Genomic DNA, 20,262 nt, shown 5'->3' with positions numbered 1-20,262 from the left:
TGAGAAAGAGTGACCCAATTTCTGTGGCATAAATTTCAGTTTTCCTCAGCATCAATTTGAATCTGGCACAAAATTAAGGAAATCTCCAGCTATCTAGTGTTATTGATGTCAACAAGCAGGGAAGCACTAAGCTGAGGAATTCTTGCAAACATAAAAAGTAGTGCACACTAAATATCCTTCACTTTTTACAAACTTTAAGAGTGAAATAAAGTTTGAGCGTTTCAGGTAGAAATTGAAACGAAGATATTAAAATCTAAGTGCCATTATGGAATAATTTGACACTGCATAATTAAAAAATTAATTTTACAAAGTCAAAAATGTTTTTCAGAAGTTATGATGTAGTACACTGCTAAACACCCAGGCAAGTACTCTCCTACTTCCACAGGAAGAATGCACAGCCTTTTCAGAGTCTTTAAGATTGTTACTGCAAAACAGGAATCTCACATCACTTCAATAATTTCAAATTCCCACTTGTAGACACTTCAGTAGTACATCTGTTGAATGAATTACTTCTCTATTTCTACGTTTAAACAACAAAATAATTTCAGCTAAAACTATTGCAACAATTTCAGTGGCATCATCATTAGGGAAAAATTCCAGTCAAAATTTATAAATAATGCTCCCTTCATTTGTGTCTCATTTAAATTTTTTTTTCCACTTGCATCACAAGAATGCTTCTGCAAACGGGATGCTTCCTAAATTCTTACTGATTTTCACTGAACATTTATCAAATAACCTGCATATTCTCCTGAAGTCACTGGTTTTATTTTAAATTTGTTTATGGGAATGAGAGTTAACATGGCTAGTGAAGCTTTTATTATCCATCTTCTGAGTAACCTTCTTGAACAATTCTTCTACAGGGTAGAGATAAATACAAAGACTTGTTAAGGTTGTTTCCGGATTCTGACCAAGTGACATGAAGATATTGTGACACCTTTCCATGCCAGACTGGTGTGTGAATTTCAGAAAACCTGGAGTGGTCTTGTTCTCATATGCCTGCTGCCCCTGTGCACTCCAGGCAGTACAAATTACAGGATTGGGAAATGTTGAAGACGTCTTGTAAGTTACCAGTAATGCATTTTGTAGATTATACACAATGGTGGAGGGTATGAACAATGAAGGTGCTGGATGCAGTGCCAATCAAGTGAGCTGGTTTTTCCTGCTCAGGAAGTCAAGTGTTGTCAGAGCTGCCCTCGTCGGAACAAAACAAAAACAAAGCACCGCATCACATACCTGACTTCTAACTTTCAGATGTTGGAAGGCTTTGGGGAAAAGTCAGATAGAGAGGTACCCGTCACAATTCCCTGACTCTGACCTGTCCTTTCAGTGACAGTATGCATGCCTTTGACAGTTGGAGAATTCAGTGATGGTAATGCAATTGAAGGTCAGAGGGGAGATGATCAGAATTCTCTGCTGGTGGAGTTGCTTGCTGCCTAGCATTTGTATGGTCCAAATATTTCTTGCCATTTATCAGCCTAATCACAGAAGTCGTTCCGATTCTGCTGCATGCAGACACACTGTTTTATTATGATGAGTTGCATATGGAACTGAACACTCAGCATTCGTCAGTGAACAGCCTTCCTTCTAACATGACGGAACGAAGGTGGCTCATGCCTGCAATAAGCAGCTTAGGTTGAGATGATCAGGCCTGCTACAACCACACCGATCCTTTGTGCAGATGTGTCTCCAAACAGCGGTCAGTATCATCAAACCCTACCCTACCCAGATTCCAATCGACTTCAAATCTGATAGGGCCCTTTACTTTCACATTTAGTCACAAATACCACTTTGATGTTAGAGGCAATCAATCAATCTCATCTCACATTTTGTACAGCAACACTGCATATGCGAGGCAGTAATGGGTAATTCTGAGCACTTCTGGCTGACTATGATTGCAAATGCTTCAGCTTCTTACTTCTGTATTCACATACTCTGCCACAAGTCAGCCTTCTTTTCTGGTTTGTTAATTGCCCACCCACCATTCGTGAATGATGTGGTGAAACTGCACAGCTTTCATCTGATCTGGTGCTGTGGGATCACTTAGTTCTGGGCTCCTTTCACTACTTAGCATGCATATGTACTGTAGTCTTACACAGTAGGAAGTTCAGTTTTAGGTATGCCAAGTGCTCCTAATAGCTTTGGAATATTCCTCATTGAGCCAAAGTTGGTTCAATGGCTCGACTGTAATGAGAAATTTTAGGGTTTGATGCTACAGTTTGTAGTGAAATACAATTCTGCTTCCAATCCTAAGCCCCTTACAAATGCCCCATTTCGAGTTGGTGAATTTGCTTTCAATCTATTCACCTACAGTGATAGTTCCACAAAAATTCATTATGGAAAAAGGGTATTTTGTCTTTGCTAAATCCATGTGGTGCTCACTTCTGGTAATGGCCGTTCGAGTTACCTGTGCACACTATCACTGCCATTTTTGAAAAAAAAAATCATTTTAGAGATGTGGACAACAATAGAATCATATTGTTAGCAGAATTGTAGATCCATACAAACTGTGAAAACAAGAGTCAGGATTAGTGATAATTTGGAATCATCTTGTGAAGGTGGTTTCCTACAATTTGAACAAGTGTAAGACTACACAAGGAAATCATTGAGTGTAAGAGTATGCTTTTGTCCATGTTATAATGCAGAATAGTCAATCTCTATCTTTTAGTGACAGGATCAGTGTTAACTGATGCCAGCTACTCCTTTCAAAGCACAAGGTGTTTATCTATAACAGAGAAGGGATGCTTCAGATTACACTTAAAAGCAAATATCTCAAAGTCAATTTAAAAGGTTTTTAAATCAACATTTCAATACCAGCACTAGAATGCTGATCAAAATAGGCTGTGAAAATTTTGCAGTATTGTCATATAATAAAGCAGAAACCATCACTTTTTAAATTTCTGATGCCCTTATAAAATAATTTGGAACCAAAACCTGTTTTGCATAACATAATTCATAATCGAATAATTCCTTCAAAGCTAGCCTTCAGTAAGTAGACATTTACAAGCAGTTTAAGACATGAAAGAGTGACATATTGTCTCAAAGGCAATAGTCAAGGACACGTTTGATCCCACAGGTTTTCACTAAACTAAACAAATTTGATTGTTATGTCTTCAGAGCCTTTTCAGATTAGGAGCTGATAGTGGCACTATTCGAGCAATTGTTCATTTTTATAGTTAAATACTTTAACCATTCTTTGACAAAACTGATAAAATTGCAGTGCAAATGTTCCAAAATCTAAATTACCTATTTAATTATACAACGTGAACCTAAAATATTAGGTTTCAAATCAGTTCACAACCTTGATGTCACATGGAACCCAAACATGAGTGATTTTAAAAAGAAGGTGGTCTGCATGTGAGATGAACTTCCTGAGGCAGTGGTGGATGGGAGTACAATTAAAACGTTTAAAAGATATTTGGGTAGCTACATGATTAGGAAAGATTTGGGGGGGGGGGCAAGATATGGGCAGTAGGACTAGTTTAGTTTGGGATATTATTCAGCATGGACTTGCTGGACCAAAAAGGGTCTATTACCACACTCCAGGACTCCATAAGCTCCCAACTTCATGTTTATGCCAAGGTGGAAATATCTTATTTCCATCCTCGTGACATGACCCAACTACACCTATCTAAGCACTTCATCAACATTTTTCATTACAAATCAAGCCAGTGAACCAACATTGGTTCAATGAGGAATATTTCAAAGCTACTAGGGGCACTTGGCATACCTAAAACTGAACTTCCTACTGTGTAAGACTACAGTACATATGCATGCTGAAATCCTCACTGATAACTCATTTCTTTTAGAGTATTCCAATGTACTCCTGGCTCATGTCTCTCATTCTAAACCTTGGAAACTTGCTGCCTGTGACCCAATTTGCACTTGGTCACTTATATCCTTATATGGCTTGATGTAATAACTTAAACTAAAGTGAATAAAAATAGCAGTTAAAATTCTGTTCATGAACCTGCCTGTTTAAATGCTCACTGATCCATGTTTGGAGAATCTACTGGAATGCCGACAGCATACATTCGGAAAATTGACACTCACTAGTTGTACATCTTCAAGATGACAGATACATGGATTAAAAATTCAATATTATTACTGTAAAATACATTTATACAACAAAACATACACCTTTCAGTTCAACCCATGAGTATCAAACAGATTGTTTATTTTATTAGGGAAAACAGAGCATCAAGGGCCTTCATGCTGACATTCAACATTATAAAACTTGACAGTATAAGTGCCATTAGTTTCCAACATTTCTCAAAACTAAACATTCTTCAGTTGTTATCCAATGACAATGGTGAAGTGGCTTTGTTTGATGGTAATGCTCCTCTGGTCTAGACAAATCTGCACACATTTTCAGACACTGGTCTAATCTGGACATTCAACTACCATGCAAACACATTTCAGGAACATTGCAAGTAACTTCAAATACAGGTAGTTATTTTGCTATTGCTGCGTAGTCAATCAAAAGTTTAATCAAAACAGAAAACACCCCAATTTACTGAAAAATTAGACTCCAAAGACACTTACTGATGCTTCTGAATGAAATCCACAGAAGGAACTCATATAATGCAATCGGATTAAAAAGTTAAGACGAAAGAGATTGCTGCATAGTATGCATTAGAATGCTGTATCTGATTTAGCTTTAACCTGGACTAAAGCAGTGAAGACAATTAAGTCTTTTAAAAAAATAAATTAACCCCAGAATTTCATTGTTAAAGTTTGTGCTGGAATGCTCATGAGCTCCCAGCAGCGCCCTGGGAACGTATTATTTTATTTTGATGACAAGACGTGCTGTAACAAAGTCCCTGGCACTTTAATCACACCTCCTAGTGGGATATTGTCAGGTAATGTTAGTGAAAGCCAGCTTAATAACAACTTCAAGGTACCTTTTCCCCAGACAGGATGAAGAATGAATTAGCCAAAGAGAAAGGGAGTATAGAGCTGAATGCTAGATTATCTGTGGTAATAAATAAAACCTGAAAGAACCGAGAATGCTGTAAATCAGGAACAAAAACAAAATTGCTGGAGAGGCTCAGCAGATCAGGCAGCATCTGTGAAGGAAAAAACAGAGTTAACATTTCGTTAACTGGAATTCTGAGGAAGGATCACCAGACTCGAAACGTTAACTCTGTTTTTTCTTTCTCAGATGTTGCCAGATTTGCTGAGCCTCTCCAGCAATTTTGTTTCTGTTATCTGTAGTGATATTCACTGATGAAAACATCCAGGTCTTGAATGGCAACTAAAAGATTCTTCCTATTCTTTGTTTTCAAGGAGGTGGTATTGAATTTGGACAAGTTATTTGTCAGACTTCAGCTGGAATATTATGTCCAATTCTGGGTCCACTTAATCAAAAGGGTTGTCAACAAATTGGAGAAACTACAGAAGCAATAGTCCAAGAATAGTGTCAGGATGAAAAATTTCAGTTATGAGAACAGATTTAAAAAGGTTAGGCAAAGGAAAAAGCTAAGACGTGATCTGATAGTCATTTCCAGCATCATTACCAGTGGACTGGACAGAGAAATTGTTGCTGCTCTTAAATGGATTGAGAGCCAGACAGCACAGACTTGAAGTTTGTGCAGAAGCAGCAAATAAGAGGGAAGAAATCCTTTTCACAGAGCAAAGTGTCAAGTTATGGAACGCACTGCCTACAGTGTGTGGTTGTTCAACTGAAGCATTCACGAGGGCACTGGACGATAATACGGACGTTTAAGGGTTTGGGGCGAAAAGGAGAAGATCAACAGCGTGTAATAGTGCTCATTTAAAGAGCCTGGACCAAAATAATGTTCTTCACTGTTCCACGCCTGTGATACTAACCTGTATGAGTTCTTCTATGCCTCTGTAATTCATCACTTCGGGTGAAACGTTTGCCACAGAACAGCCAGTTGCACACAAATGGCCTCTCACCAGTGTGCCAGCGAAGATGTGCCCGTAAGTGGGAGGTTTTCCCATAGACTTTTCCACAACCCTCCATGTGGCAAATGTGCTGTTTCTTCTTCCCCGGTTCAGATGAACTCCTATTTAAACAAATCACAATTGGGAGATTCCAGAAGAAAAATTAAAGCGTACCAACATTTGCTGTAAGTTAGTCACCCTTTGAGAAAATAATGCAGTACCCAAGTATAAATAAAGTTTATTTCTCAATAGATTGCTGAAGCATTAGAAGAAAATGTGATTCCAAAAAGGTGAAATTAAGATTTTTACAGCACTCAAAGCTGTTCAGTTCTCCAGAAAATTTGTCTCATATTCAGTGGGGAACCCCAGGAACCACTGCTAGTTTTAGTTGGGACCTGGAAACACTGATTAATGAGTCTCGTGCTTGCTCTGCCTCGAAAAGGGCAAAATTTCCACTCATTTCAGGTTGGTGGTAACAAACCGTTATAAAAAAGTGGTACACAACACAGCACCAGGTTTGATTCTAGCCTCACCTTCTGCCAGTGTCCATGGGTTTCCTCCCACAGTCCCGTGATGTGCAGGTTAGGTGGACTGACCGTGCTAAATTCCCCACATAGTGGCTAGTGATACGCAGCCTAGGGGAGATGGCTGTGGGAAATACTGGTGAATTAACCATGCAAAAATGCAGGGTTACAGGGATGTGCTAAGGGGGCGCCGTATCTGGGTCGGATGCTCTTTGGAGGGTTGGTGTGGACTTGATTGACCAAATGGGCTGTCTGCACACTGTTGGGATTCTATAAAAACATCACGTGATAATCAAGCTGCTCAGTGTGGATTTTTAATGGACCAGCCGTTTAATAAATCAACTGCTTCCTAATAACTACTGAATATATTCAAAACAGAATATTTGCAGGACAAGGGGATTTCTAGCAGCAGTTGATGAAAATCTAAATTCAAAGAACAGATAAACATCAGAAGAATCATGCGGCACGGTGGCTCACAGCGCCAGGGACCCGGGTTCGATTCCAGCCTCGGGTAACTGTCTGTGCAGAGTTTGCACGTTCTCCCCGTCTCTGCGTGGGTTTCCTCCGGGTGCTCCGATTTCCTCCCACAGTCCAAAGATGTGCGGGCTAGGTGGATTGGCCATGCTAAATTGCCCGTCGCGTTCAGGGGTGTGTGGGTTATAGGGGGATGGGATGCTGCAACAGGCAGTGTGGGCTTGTTGGGCCAGGGGGCCTGTTTCCACACTGTAGGGAATCTAATCTATTTATGACTGCAATTACAATCCTTTCATAACAAAACCACTTCCTCTCTGATGAAGGGTCTAGGCCCGGAACGTCAGCTTTTGTGCTCCTGAGATGCTGCTTGGCCTGCTGTGTTCATCCAGCCTCACATTTTATTATCTTGGAATTCTCCAGCATCTGCAGTTCCCATTATCTCTGACTTCCATGTTCAGTTTATATTTTGGGTTTTTTAAAAATCATTTCCTGAAAGTGAATCCTCTTCACATCTAGTTAATTCTGAGGTATTAAAGCCGTAAAGTTCATTGCACACATATGTTGCGAAACAATTCCACCTGAAATATTCTCTCAACTTTGTTTCAAATACACGTCTATGTACAGGTGGCATTTTTGGCTTTAAATCAGGAACACCGCCAAGAACCTATTCAAAGATATACTTCAACCATGTATCCAGAAAAGACACCAGACGGCATATTTATTCAATCAATGACAAAATCTGCCCCCTATAGGAACCAGTCCAGACTTTATTTGAAATAGAGATAGTAGGGACTGCCGATGCTGGAGAATCTGAGATAACACAGTGAGAGGCTGGATGAACACAGCAAAACATCAAGCTTTCCTGCTCCTCTGACGCTGCTTGGCCTGCTGTGTTCATCCAGCCTCACACTGTGTTATTTCAGACTTTGTTTGAGCTCTGGTCTCCCCAGCAAAAATGCAAGTCATCTCCTCAGCATTTAGTATGTTGCTACTAGACTGCATTATCATTTTTTAAATAATTATCCTCAGTTATAGTTCAAAGCACCGCAGATAAACAGCTACATATCAGAGTGCCAGAAAGCAGTATTTGTGACATTTAGCAAAGCCTCATGCTTTAATGCAATATACAATTCCCATTCAGTCCACATACATTTATAACGTTTCTTAAAAGATACCAAGTAACAAAAACAAAGTTATGTGCTGGCATGACAGATTCAAATCTGGTTTCATGTCAGTTGACAAACGTATTCATTTTTATATTTAATATAAAAAAGGAACAAATTGCATATCCCAGATTTTTGATATCCTTGAAAATCTCTCCCAAAGGCAGTGAATGTTAAGATAATTGGCATTTTCCTTATAGAGGTGGATTTTTGTTAGGCACAGTTGTCTAGGGATTTGAAGTAAAGGGAGATAAATGGAATTGAGATGCATGGGATGGATAATCTAACATCGGCCAAGCAGGCTCAATACAGCTGAATAGGCTATTTTTCATTCCAAAAGTTTATTGTGGACAATCTGAGGTAGTGCCAACAGGTTCAAGAAAATATTTTAAATAATTGATGACAAATGAAAGAAACTTCTGGATTATGCTGAAAATAGTTGCCAAGAAAATAAGCCAGACATCAATCACTTGATTAAATAGCATAACCCACTTCAAAAAAGCTAGATCCCAATAATCAGTCTACAGACTATGGCTTCCAGCATCAAGCTTTTCACTATAGATAGAGAAAACAAGGTGTAGAGCTGGATGAACACAGCAGACCAAGCAGCATCAGGGGAGCAGGAAGGCTGACGTTTCGGGCCTAGACCCTTCTTCAGAAATGGGGGAAGGGAAGGCAGTTGTGAAATAAATAGGAGATGGGCGGGGGAGGGGGGAAGGGGTGGCAGATTGAAGATGGATAGAGAAGATGATAGGTGGAGGGGAGACAAAGTCAAAGTCAAAAGAGGCGGGGATGGAGCCAGTAAAAGGTGAGTGTGAGTGTGAGTGTAGGTGGGGAGGGAGGGAGGTAGGTCAGTCCAGGCAGCACAGACAGGTCAAGGGGGTGGGATGAAGTTAGTAGGTAGGAAATGGGGGTACGGCTTGAGATGGGAGGCGGTGTTAGGTGAGAGGAAGAAAAAGGTTAGGGAGGTGGGGTTGAGCTGGGGTGGGTTTTGGGATGCGGTTGGGGGAGGGAAGATTTTGAAGCTTGTGAAGTCCACATTGATACCATTGGGCTGCAGGGTTCCCAAGTGGAATATGAGTTGCTGTTCCTGCAGCCTTTGGGTGGCATCGATGTGGCACTGCAGGAGGCCCAGGATGGACATGTTGTCTGAGGAATGGAGCGGGGGGGGGATTGGTTTGAAGTGGTTCTCGACTGGGAGGTGCAGTTGTTTATTGCGAACCAAGCGTACGTGTTCTGCAAAGCCGTCCCCAAGCCTCCGCTTGGTTTCCGTGATGTAGGGAAGGCCACAATGGGTACAATGGATACAGTATACCACATTAGCAGATGTTCAGGTGAACATTTGCTTGATGTAGAAAGTCTTCTTGGGGCCTGGGATGGGGGTGGGGGAGGAGTTGTGGGGGCAGGTGTAGCACTTCCTGCGGTTGCAGGGAAAATAATTTCTAGCATGGAAGACCTGTAAACATGTACTAATAGCATTTAGACTGAAGGAGCCAGAAGGAAGGAGGGCCCACAGTACATGAGCTTGCATAGAGCATAGAACAATACGATGCAGAATAGGCCCTTCGGCCCTTGATGTTGCGCCGACCTGTGAGCTAATCTAAGCCCATCCCCCTACACTATCCCATAATCATCTATATGCTTGTCCAAGGACTGTTTAAATGCCCCTATATATAAACAGGGCATGCAATTGTTAGAAGCTTATTTGCTTGTTTTAGATTAACTCTTCTGAACTGAATTTATATTCAATTAAATAGAGTATACAGTACAGAAAATCAGGTCATTTGTCCCAAACAATCCATGTTGACATTCACGTTCCACTCAAGCATCCTCCCGTCAGTGCCCATCTAACAAGCAACAAAACCTATTTTCCTAGGCTCACACTTAATTTCCCCTTAAATACATCAGTATTATTTCCTACAGCCACACTTGTCACATGAAGTCCACACTTTTACTTTCAACTCGTTTAATCTAATCTCATCCAATTCTGGTACAACTATTACATATGTACAAATTTAAAAGCTCATTGCTCAGCATCGGAAACATTTCAGAGCGGTAGGAGTTAGTGATTGGGCTTCTACCTACGTACACTATAATACAAGTACAATTAAGTCCTTTCTTTGCTCAATATAAAATCGATTGAAGAGACTATGGGCTCCAATCATAAATTTCAACAAATCCAGGGTTTTTAGCTTCTATTATACGACACAATGCTATTTCAGTGACTGACTCTCAAAAGTCTAAACTTTAATTTTTACATTCTCCAATATATCTTTTGAGATCACCTCAGTTTGTTTGGGCCAAAATATCCACACTTCTCCAGTCTGACACAAAACTGGCTTTCTTGACTTATGGATCTATTTTTCACTGCCTCCAGGATTTGAAAGCTTTCCATGGATCAGTGATCACCTTTTCATGCAGAGGGTGGTGTGCGTGTGTATGGGATGAGATGCCAGAGGAAAATGGTGGAGGTGAATAGAATTACAACATGTAAAAGACATCTGGATGAGTACATAAATAGGAAAGGTAAGAGGAATATGAGCCAGGTGGTGGAAAATGGTACTTGGTCAGATTGTCTTGTCTAGTCAGCGCAGACGAGTTGGACCAAAGAGTCTGTTTCTGTACTGTATGACTGCGCACTCTGGCCAGTTCGTGCAGAATACCTTCTGACTTGTACCTGATGCTTGGTTGTGGTGTTTAGTTTTTTGTTCAGTGTGTTGACTGCTGCTCAGCAATGATGCAACATGCTCATCTTACATTTTCTAAAACTCCTATGGCACTGGCAGCTCATCTTAAACTTGAAAATCTAGCCCTGAACTTCACTCTCACTGCTTTACATTCTCTCCCAACCCCACACAATGAAAAATGATAAGCTTTGTTTATATTTTTCTATGGTCTTGCCAGTCCTCATCTCTGTAAACCTCAACATTTTGGTAGAAGCCAAATTATTTAGATTCATTCACCACTCTGAAATGGTTCAGATTCTGAGCAATGAGTCTTCAATATTAGGATCTTTGGATCTGGAAGATTGAAATAGTTTTCCAACTTTACCCATTCTTCCTTATACCTCCTGGAAAAAAAAGGGATGATTCCCACCTGTGTTACATTTAATACAGATTTATATTTGCAGCCATTTACAAATACAATAAAAGGAGGTTCCCAATTTAAGATCATATCTCATCTGATTGTACAGACATGAGGTTACAGAGCATGCATACTTCGGAATTATTTTTAAGGGAGATACAGTGGTTTTAGTGTTGTGATAAGGACTGCACAAAATGGGAAGTAAACTGTAATGGTGGTTTTGGAACTGCGTTTTAATGAGTACTGAAAACACAGCATTTAAAAACATTCTTTCGCACTCTATGCCAAAAATGAGCTTTGGTATCATATTTTACAGAACATTCACCATGTACAAATAACTTCATTAATATATCCTTTAGAAATTCAACGTTAAAAAATAAAGGAAAGTTAAAAAGGTAGAATTTTCATTTCTTCACTCACCTCCCTTCTCCATCTCTGCAGTTAGGGCATGAACATGCAACTCTCCTTAGCCTTTTCCCAGGCTGAACATCCTGGTCACTAGCTGGTTGGAGCTGTACTTGCGTGATGCTGTTAGGGCTAACAGTGCCCAGTGTAGCATTGGCAATGTTGCCAACAGCTACTGTAACAGGAGTTACAGTTGCAGGCTGCAATTTCATATGCCATTTTGTATCACCACCATCCTGGGTCTGCTGTTGACCTATGGAAGAGTATTACATGTAAAGTTACGTATTCTTCATATTTGATCTGTACATTTAAAAAGTGGTTAAAGCATCCAAGTTAACCTAAAACAGCTCCGGTCTTGCCGACTTATTCCTCCTCATTAAGTTGAGCAAATTAACACACAGTCTTTGATACTATTCAGTTCTCAAAAATGGACTTATGACAATGAATATTTCTACAAATTTGTAGAAATAAACACCTGGGAGAGAGAGGTGGTCATTCAGCACCTCAATCTTTTTCTTTAAAAAAAGATCCACAATGAAATGTACCTCAGTTTCATTTATCTCACATCTCCAAATACTACAATGACACAAGGAGCAAATAATCTTAGCATCAACAAATTACAATTTGCCAATAGTTTTTTTTAAAAAAGGGTAACAGGCCCAGATTTTCCCCATCACCTTAAACCTATACCCTCTAGTTTTGGACTTTCCCTACATTGGGATAAAGACCTTGGCTATTCACCTTATCCATGCCATTCATGATTTATAAAGGTTACTCCTCAGCCCTAGCCTCTCCTTAAAGTTCAAAGTCTCTGATCCCTGCAAAACGCGTGTAAACTTTTTCTGCACCCTTTCGTGCTTAACAACAGCTTTCCTACAGCAGCGAGACCACGACTGAGCGCAGTATTCCAAAAGTGATCTAAACAATATCCACATGACATCCTACCTCCTTTATGCAAAGTACTGACCAATAAAAGGAGAGAGTGTACCAAATGCCTTCTTCATTGACCCGTCTACCTGAGACTCCACTTTTTAGGAGCTGCAAAACAGCACCCAAGGACTCTGCTCAGGAACACTTCCCAGGAGCCTAACATTACAGTTAAGTCCTACCCAAATTTGCCTTACTAAAACGTAACACCACACATTCATCTAATTAAACTCCATCTGCCATACCTCTGCCCATCTGATCAAGGTCCCACTGCAATCAACTTTCTGCACTGTCCACCACATAACCAAATTTGGTGTCATCTGCAAACTTAATCATTCCTCCTATAATTCACAAATAAATCATTCTCCTAATGCCCTTATAATCAAAGGGATTCACTCAATCCCAGCTGTCTATACATGCCATTTAGTCCTCCTGTTTCTTAAGCAGATCCTCAATTTCTCCAGCCATCCAGCATTCCCTATCTCTACCAGCCTTGCCATTCACATTAATAGGAACATACTGCCGCTGGACTCTCGTTATCTCAATTTTCAAAGCTTCCCTCTTTCCAACTACCCCTTTACGTGCGAAAAGCTGCTCCAAATCAACTTTTCAAAGTTCTTGCTGAATAATCTCTGATTCTGAACTTTAACTTTCACATCCAGTCTATCCTTTTCCATGACTATTTTAAAACTAATAGAATTATGGTCACTGACCCCAAAATGCTCCTCCACCGACACCTCAGTCACGTGCAATGCTTCATTTCCCAAGAGAAGGAAAAGTTTTACCCTTTTTCTAGTGGGCTCATCCATATACTGAATAAGAAAATTTTCTCGTACACACAAATTGCTTGCCGGCCAAGCCCTAACACTATGGCAGTCCCAGTCTATGTTTGGAATGTTAAAATGCCTTATCATTCTGACAAATACAAGATCTCCTTAGAAATTTGTTTCTTAATTTCCCACTGACTCCTGGGGTGAATGTCTGTGTGTGTGTCTGTGTAATAGTACAATCTCAATAAAGGTGATTATCCTATCTTATTCCTTAGTTCCCCCAAATAACTTCACTGGACGTTCTTCCAAGAACGTTCTACTTAAGAGCAGCTGTAATGTTATTGTTAACTGAAAATGCCATTCCCCCTCCTCTACTGAACCCTGCTGCCCCCCCTACCATTCCTGTAACATCTATATCAAGGAACACTAAGCCACCAGTCTGGCCCATCCAGGAATCACTTTTCTGCAATTGCTGTGATATCCCAGTCAGGTGTCCATAACCACATCCCTAAGGAATGAGATCATGAAGTCACTGAGACCAAGGGGAAGAGTGGGCAGAGAGCAGATGATGAACGCAAAAGGGGCAGGTGGTCTGAGGTGTATTTGTTTTAATGTGAGAAGTGTAGTAGGTAAGGCAGATGAACTTAGGGCTTGGGTTAGTACCTGGGAGTATGAGGTTATTGCTGTTACTGAGACTTGGTTGAGGGAAGGGCAAAATTGGCAACTAAATATCCCAGGATATAGATGCTCCAGGCAGGATAGAGAGGGAGGTGAAAGGGATGGAAAGGGATGGACTTGCATTACTGGTCAAAGAGAATATCACAGCTGTGCTGAAGGAGGGCACTGTGGAGGAGTCAAGCACTGAGGCAATATGGGCAGAACTCAAATAGGAAGGGTGCGGTAACAATGTTGGGCTGTACTACAGGCCTCAAATAGCAAATGAGAGATAGAGGTACAAGAATGTAGACAGATTATGGAAAGATGTAGGAGCAACACGGCGGTGGTGATGGGAGATTTCAAAATTTTCCCAACACGGGCTGGGATTCACTTTGTGTTAGGGTTTAGATGGAGCAGAATTTGTAAGCAGCATCCAGGAGGGTTTTATAGAGCAGTACATAAATAGTCCAACTCGGGAAGGAGCCATACTGGACCTGGCATTGGGGGGGGGGGGGGGGGGGGGAGGAGACGCGCAAAAACAGGCCAGGTGGTTGAAGTTTCAGTACGGGATTGCTTTGGGAATAGTGATCACAATTTCGTAAGTTTTACATTACTCATGGTTAAAGTCGAAAGTGGTCCTAAAGGAAGAGTGCTAAATTGGGAGCAGGCCAACTAAAGCAAAATTTGGCAGGAGCTGGGGCATGTGGATTGGGAGCAGCTATTTTGAGTGTAAATTCACATTTGATGTGTGGGAGGTTTTTAAAAGAGCTTGATTAGATTTGACAGACAGGTTCCTGTGAAAATGAGGGATAAAATGGGCAAGATTAAGAAACCATGGATGACAGGTGAAATTGAGAGACTAGTAAAGAGGAAAAAGGAAGTATACATAAGGTCTAGGCGACTGAAAACAGACTAAGCTTTGGGAGAATATCAGGAAAGTAGGGCCAATCTGAAACGAGGAATTAAGAGGGCTAAAAAGGGTAATGAAACATCTTTAATCAAGCAGGGTTAAGGAAAATCCCAAAGCCTTTTATTCGTACATAAGTAGCAAGAGGGTAACTAGAGAAAGGGTTGGCCCACTCAAGGACAAAGGAGGGAAGTTATGCGAGGAGTCAGAGAAAATAAGCAAGATTCTTAATGAGTACTTTGCATTGGTATTCACGTTGTGGTTAGGGATAGATGTTTGATTACTTGAGGTTAAGTCAGCATGGGGGGGGGGGGGCGCGATGGGGGAAGGAAAGCATGTTGGCAATTCTAAAAAGCATGAGAGTGGACAAGTCCCCAGGTCCAGATGGGATCTATCTCAGGTTCCAGAGAGAGGAAATAGCTGGGGCCTTAACAGATTATATCTTTGCAGCATCCTTGAGCACGGGTGATGTCCCGGAGCACTGGAGAATTGCTAATATTGTCCCCTTGTTTAAGAAGGGTAGCAAGGATAATCCAGGTAATTATGGACCAGTGAGCCTGATGTCAATGGTGGGAAGATGCTGGAGAAGATACTGAGGGATAGAATCTGTTTACACCTGGAAGAAAATGGGCTTATTAGGTGATAGGCAGCATAGTTTTGTGCAGGGAAGGTCACGTCTTACCAACTTGATAGAATTCTTTGAGGAAGTGGCAAAGTTGATAGGTGAGGGAAGGGCTGTTGATGCCATATACATGGACGACATGGACCAGGTGTTTGATGAGGTTCCACATGGTAGGCTGATGGAGAAAGTGACATCACATGGGGTCCAGGATGTACTAGCTAGATGGATAGAGAACTGGCTGGGCAACAGGAGGCACAGAGTTGTAGTGGGAGTGAGTTTCTCAGAACAGAGAACTGTGGCCAGTAGTGTTCCACAAGGATCAGTGTTGGGACCACTGTTGTTTGTGATATACATAAATGATCTGCAGGAAGGTATAGATAGTCTAATTAGCAAATTTGCAGATGACACTAAGATCAGTGGAGTAGCAGATGGTGAAGGGGACTGTTGGAGAGTGCAGCAGAACACAGACTGGTGAGTTGGACAGAGAAATGGCAAATGGAGTTCAATCCAGGCAAATGCGAGGTGATGCATTTTGGATGATCCGATTCAAAAGCAAACTATACGGCAAAAGGAAAAGCCAAAGCCCTGGGGAAAACTGATGCACAGGAAGATCTGGGTGTTTAGGTCCATTGCACCTGGAGGGCGACAAGGCAGGTCAATAGAGTGGTCAAGGAGGCATATGGCATGCTTTTGTTCACTCATATGGGTTATCGAGTACAACAGTTGGCAGGTCATGTTGTATAGACAGTAGGAACTGCCGAAGCTGGATGAACACAGCAGGCCAAGCAGCAGAGGAACAGGAAAGTTTGACGTTCCGGGTCGAGACCCTTCTTCAGAAATGAATGAGAAAAAGGGGATTCTGAAATAAATTGGGAGACGATGGATAAAGAGGAGGCAGACGATGGATAAAGAGGAGGCAGACGATGGATAAAGAGGAGGCAGACGATGGATAAAGAGGAGGCAGACGATGGATAAAGAGGAGGCAGACGATGGATAAAGAGGAGGCAGACGATGGATAAAGAGGAGGCAGACGATGGATAAAGAGGAGGCAGACGATGGATAAAGAGGAGGCAGACGATGGATAAAGAGGAGGCAGACGATGGATAAAGAGGAGGCAGACAGGTCAAAGAGGCGGGATGAGGTTCCCAAGCGAAATATGAGGAGATGCTTGGGGGCTGCTTTGCAGAATGCCTACACTCAGTTCACAACAAACAACTACACCTCCCAGTCGCAAACCATTTCAACTCCTCCCCCCACTCCTCGGATGACATGTCCGTCCTGGGCCTCCTGCATTGCCACGATGATGCCACCCGAAAAATGCAGGCACAGCATCTCATATTTTGCGTGGGAACCCTGCAGTCCAAGGGTATCAATGAGTTCTTCACAAGCTTCAAAATCTCCCCTCCCCTGACCACATCCCAAAACCAGCCCAGCTAGTCCCCACTTCCCTAACAATTCCTCCCACCTTAACCTCACCCCCATCTCCTATCCATTTACCTCATCCTGCCTCCTTGACCTGTCCGTCCTCCCTGGACCGATCTATCCCCACCCAACTCCCCACCTACATTCACCTTCACTGACTCTAACACCACCTCTTTGACCTGTGTCTCCTCTCACCCTAACTTCTCCTTTATCCATCTTCTGTCTGCCTTCCCCTGTCTCCCTATTTATTGCAGAATCCCCTTCCCCTCTCCCATTTCTGAAGAAGGGTCTCAACGTGGAACATCAAACTTTCCTGCTCGGCCTGCTGTGCTCATCCAGCTTAACACTTATCTCAGGTCATGTTGTAGTTGTATAGGACTTTGGACCGACCAGATTTGGAATACTGTGTACAGTTCTGGTTACCACATCACCAAAATACGTGGATACTTTGGAGAGGGTGCAGAGGAGGTTAACCAGGATGTTGCCTGGTACAGAAGGCACTAGCTATGAAGAGAGGTTGAGTAGATTAGGATTATTTTGATTAGAAGGCCGGAGGATGATGGGGGCCTGATTGAAGTCTACAAAATCATGAGGCATAGACAGTGTGGGGGAAAAAAGCTTCTTGCTCTCCAGACTGGAGGACTCAATTACCAGGGGTCACAATTGAGAGAAAAGTTTAAGGGAGATATGCGTGGAAAGTCCTTTACATGGGTGCCTGGAACACTGCCAGCAGGGGTGGTAGAGGCAGGCACGATCGCATCATTTAAGATGTATCTAGACAAATACACAAATGGGCAGGGAGCAGAGAGATACATATCCTTGGAAAATAGGTGACAGATTTAGGTAGAGGATCTGGATCGGCACAGGCTTGGAGGGCCGAAGGGCCTCTTCCTGTGTTGTAATTTGCTTTTTCTTTCCCAAGTTAATTTGCATTACAATGTCAGGCTTCTTGCATTAAAACAAACACTGTTCAATTCATCTTACCTCATTCAATGTATTACATTTGCCTGCCATGTAAAATATCTGTTTCTCGATGTCTGCATTTTCCGTATTCCTGTGTGCCCTGCCACAGAAACTTTGTACGCTACTCGAAATCTCTTGTGGCATCAGAGCAGTACCACTAACAACGAACAACTGTGCATTTTTTGTTTGCAGGTCTAAGAGATGTCTCCCCTTCATCAAAACTTAAGTTTTAATAAACTGCACTCTGGATTTCTTGCTGTCTTGGCTTCAGTGTAAGCTGTCTTTGCTAATTTACTTAACTCTGATTCCTGAGCCTCAACTAAGACATGACAAATACCTCCTTTTAACTACTCTCATTCTTAAATAAAGTTCCAGCAACCCTAATATCTGCTTGCAGCATTACTGTCAACTTCAACGGTGGACTTTGTTTTGCCACTGCTTTGGTCAGGACACACCACGGAACAAGTGCCAAGTCCTGTTCTTCCAACTGTTTCATTTGTTTATCCTCAACTAAAGTTTCTGTGATAATAGGTGAAACTACAGCACTCACTCCTGAGAAATCATACAGGCAATTTACAGTCCAATTATACTTTGTACAATGGAACTGGGAATATTCTTCACCGATCCCATTTATCAACATTTTGCGTTTCAGACAAACCCTATGGAAGGGGAAAAAACCTTTTTCCAGCAAGTGTGTTTGGGTAACACCTGCACCCATTAGAAGAGTTATGAGTTTGGATTCTTATTTTGAAAAATTGATTATCTTCCCTTTAGACAAAAAGCCTTCAAAAGTTTCTCATCTATGTATTATTTTTACACTCAGAATTGTCTACCTTCAGTCTCTGAACTGTACTTAAAAGCTACACATCAGATCCATGGCCTTTTCACTCATCCTTAAGAACTTCAGTAAGTTCAAAGATTTCCATTTCAACTTTCAGCATGTGAACAAACGTATCACACCTTGTTAGAATGGAAACATCTCGGTTTCCAGTTTTTACCCCCAACCTCAGACTTCACTTTCGGATCAGAGATGGTAATCTGGGGACATGCCGAGCTATCAAATGCCTATTTAGCAACTTGTCTTCCTTCTACTGTCCCATGTTTTGCCCCTTTTGGAATCACAAGGATGATAGAAAAAGGATTTTATGGGTTAACATACAAACGTCAGCCAGTATTGCAGCCGATCTCGGGTACAATTCTAATCTCAAATGAATTTTATACAGAAGGCAGGTTATTCTCTTGGAGATTTAAAAAGTCAGTTTCATATATGATTTCACCTTCCAATGTTCGTATTAACCTCTGAAATTTGAAAAAGTTAAGCAAGCAGTTTTAAATGTAGGTATGCCCAACCTGCTTCCTTAAACCTTTGCTTGTATGCCTCAGGCACTAACTTGTATGCAGCCAACATCGTCTTAAATGCATCATAATCGCAAGAAAACAGACCACTTTGGGAGGAAAATTGCACAATCGACAATGTATAAACAGTGTCCAACCCTCTTTGCCCAGTCATTTTCTCAACTGTCTAGAAGACTGCTTCCATATCCTTTTCTTTAAGTTTCCATAATACTGGGCAAACTTAAACATTTCCTTACTGGATCTCAAATTGTGACTCATGCTCACCACTAGTGCCTGCATTAGGATCTTGCATCTCAAGATTCAACTGCACCTTTTTTTTTAAGCTTAATATTCATGTTCTCTCTTCTCCCTTCCTTCATATTTCTAATAATGGTATTTTCATTTCCATTTCATGCTTTCTTAAGTGCATCTCCCTTTCTTGATCTTTTTCTGCCACCCACTCCTCACCCTTTAGCTATTTCAACGATAACAGCACGTCACCGAATTCCGGCCATTTCAATGCCTGACGTACTTGACACACTGTTGTCCTCAAAACAGAAGTGCCGTACTAGAACGTCAATTAGCTCACACTTTAAACTCTGTCAGGTAATGCTATCTCCAGATTACCTGTCAAACTAATCATCTTTGATTTTGAAGCTTCCTTTAAGACTGTCAGCAATAAATCTACCACCTGCAGGAAATCCTTTGCTGTTTCCAACACCATGCCTTAACGCAGTACAACGCCTGGTGTCTTCCCTCCACCACTTGCAAATCCTTGCTGCTTCTAGTTCCAATCCAAATCCAATCCACTTTGAATCCTGGACCAAGACCTGCCAAACTTTGTTATCATCCAGCTTGGCAGTACGCTATAAATCAAGCCCTGCTATTCTTGTGGTCTTTCTCAACGTTTAAGTCTTTTCTTAAAAGCAAATTATGCACAGAAAGAAAGGTAAAATGAAGTACAATCATTCCTCATCTGAAAGTAAGGAGTAGGCAAAGTAGTATTTGTCACTAGCATCTCCGTGCACTATGACTCCATTGCCACAGGATATGGTTGACTCTTTTAACAAAGAAACATAATCTGGCCAGCAGCACCAATACC

The 20,262-nt window shown here is 41.4% G+C and overlaps 1 protein-coding gene across 2 annotated transcripts in view; it reads right to left on the bottom strand.

The window, feature by feature from the left end:
- sp4 (sp4 transcription factor) overlaps positions 1–20,262 on the bottom strand; it is a 61,242-nt gene that overhangs the window by 19,509 nt on the left and 21,471 nt on the right. For both annotated transcript variants that reach the window (XM_048550522.2, XM_048550531.2), the window contains exons 4-5: positions 11,573–11,810; positions 5,830–6,029 (exon numbers count right to left, since the gene is read on the bottom strand). In XM_048550522.2, coding sequence (XP_048406479.1) covers positions 5,830–6,029; positions 11,573–11,810 — 438 coding nt within the window. The remainder of the gene's footprint in view (positions 1–5,829; positions 6,030–11,572; positions 11,811–20,262) is intronic.

This window comes from Stegostoma tigrinum, chromosome 2 (assembly GCF_030684315.1).
Source record: "Stegostoma tigrinum isolate sSteTig4 chromosome 2, sSteTig4.hap1, whole genome shotgun sequence".
In the NCBI taxonomy this organism is placed as follows: domain Eukaryota; kingdom Metazoa; phylum Chordata; class Chondrichthyes; order Orectolobiformes; family Stegostomatidae; genus Stegostoma; species Stegostoma tigrinum.
This window is presented reverse-complemented; position numbering and strand designations above follow the sequence as displayed.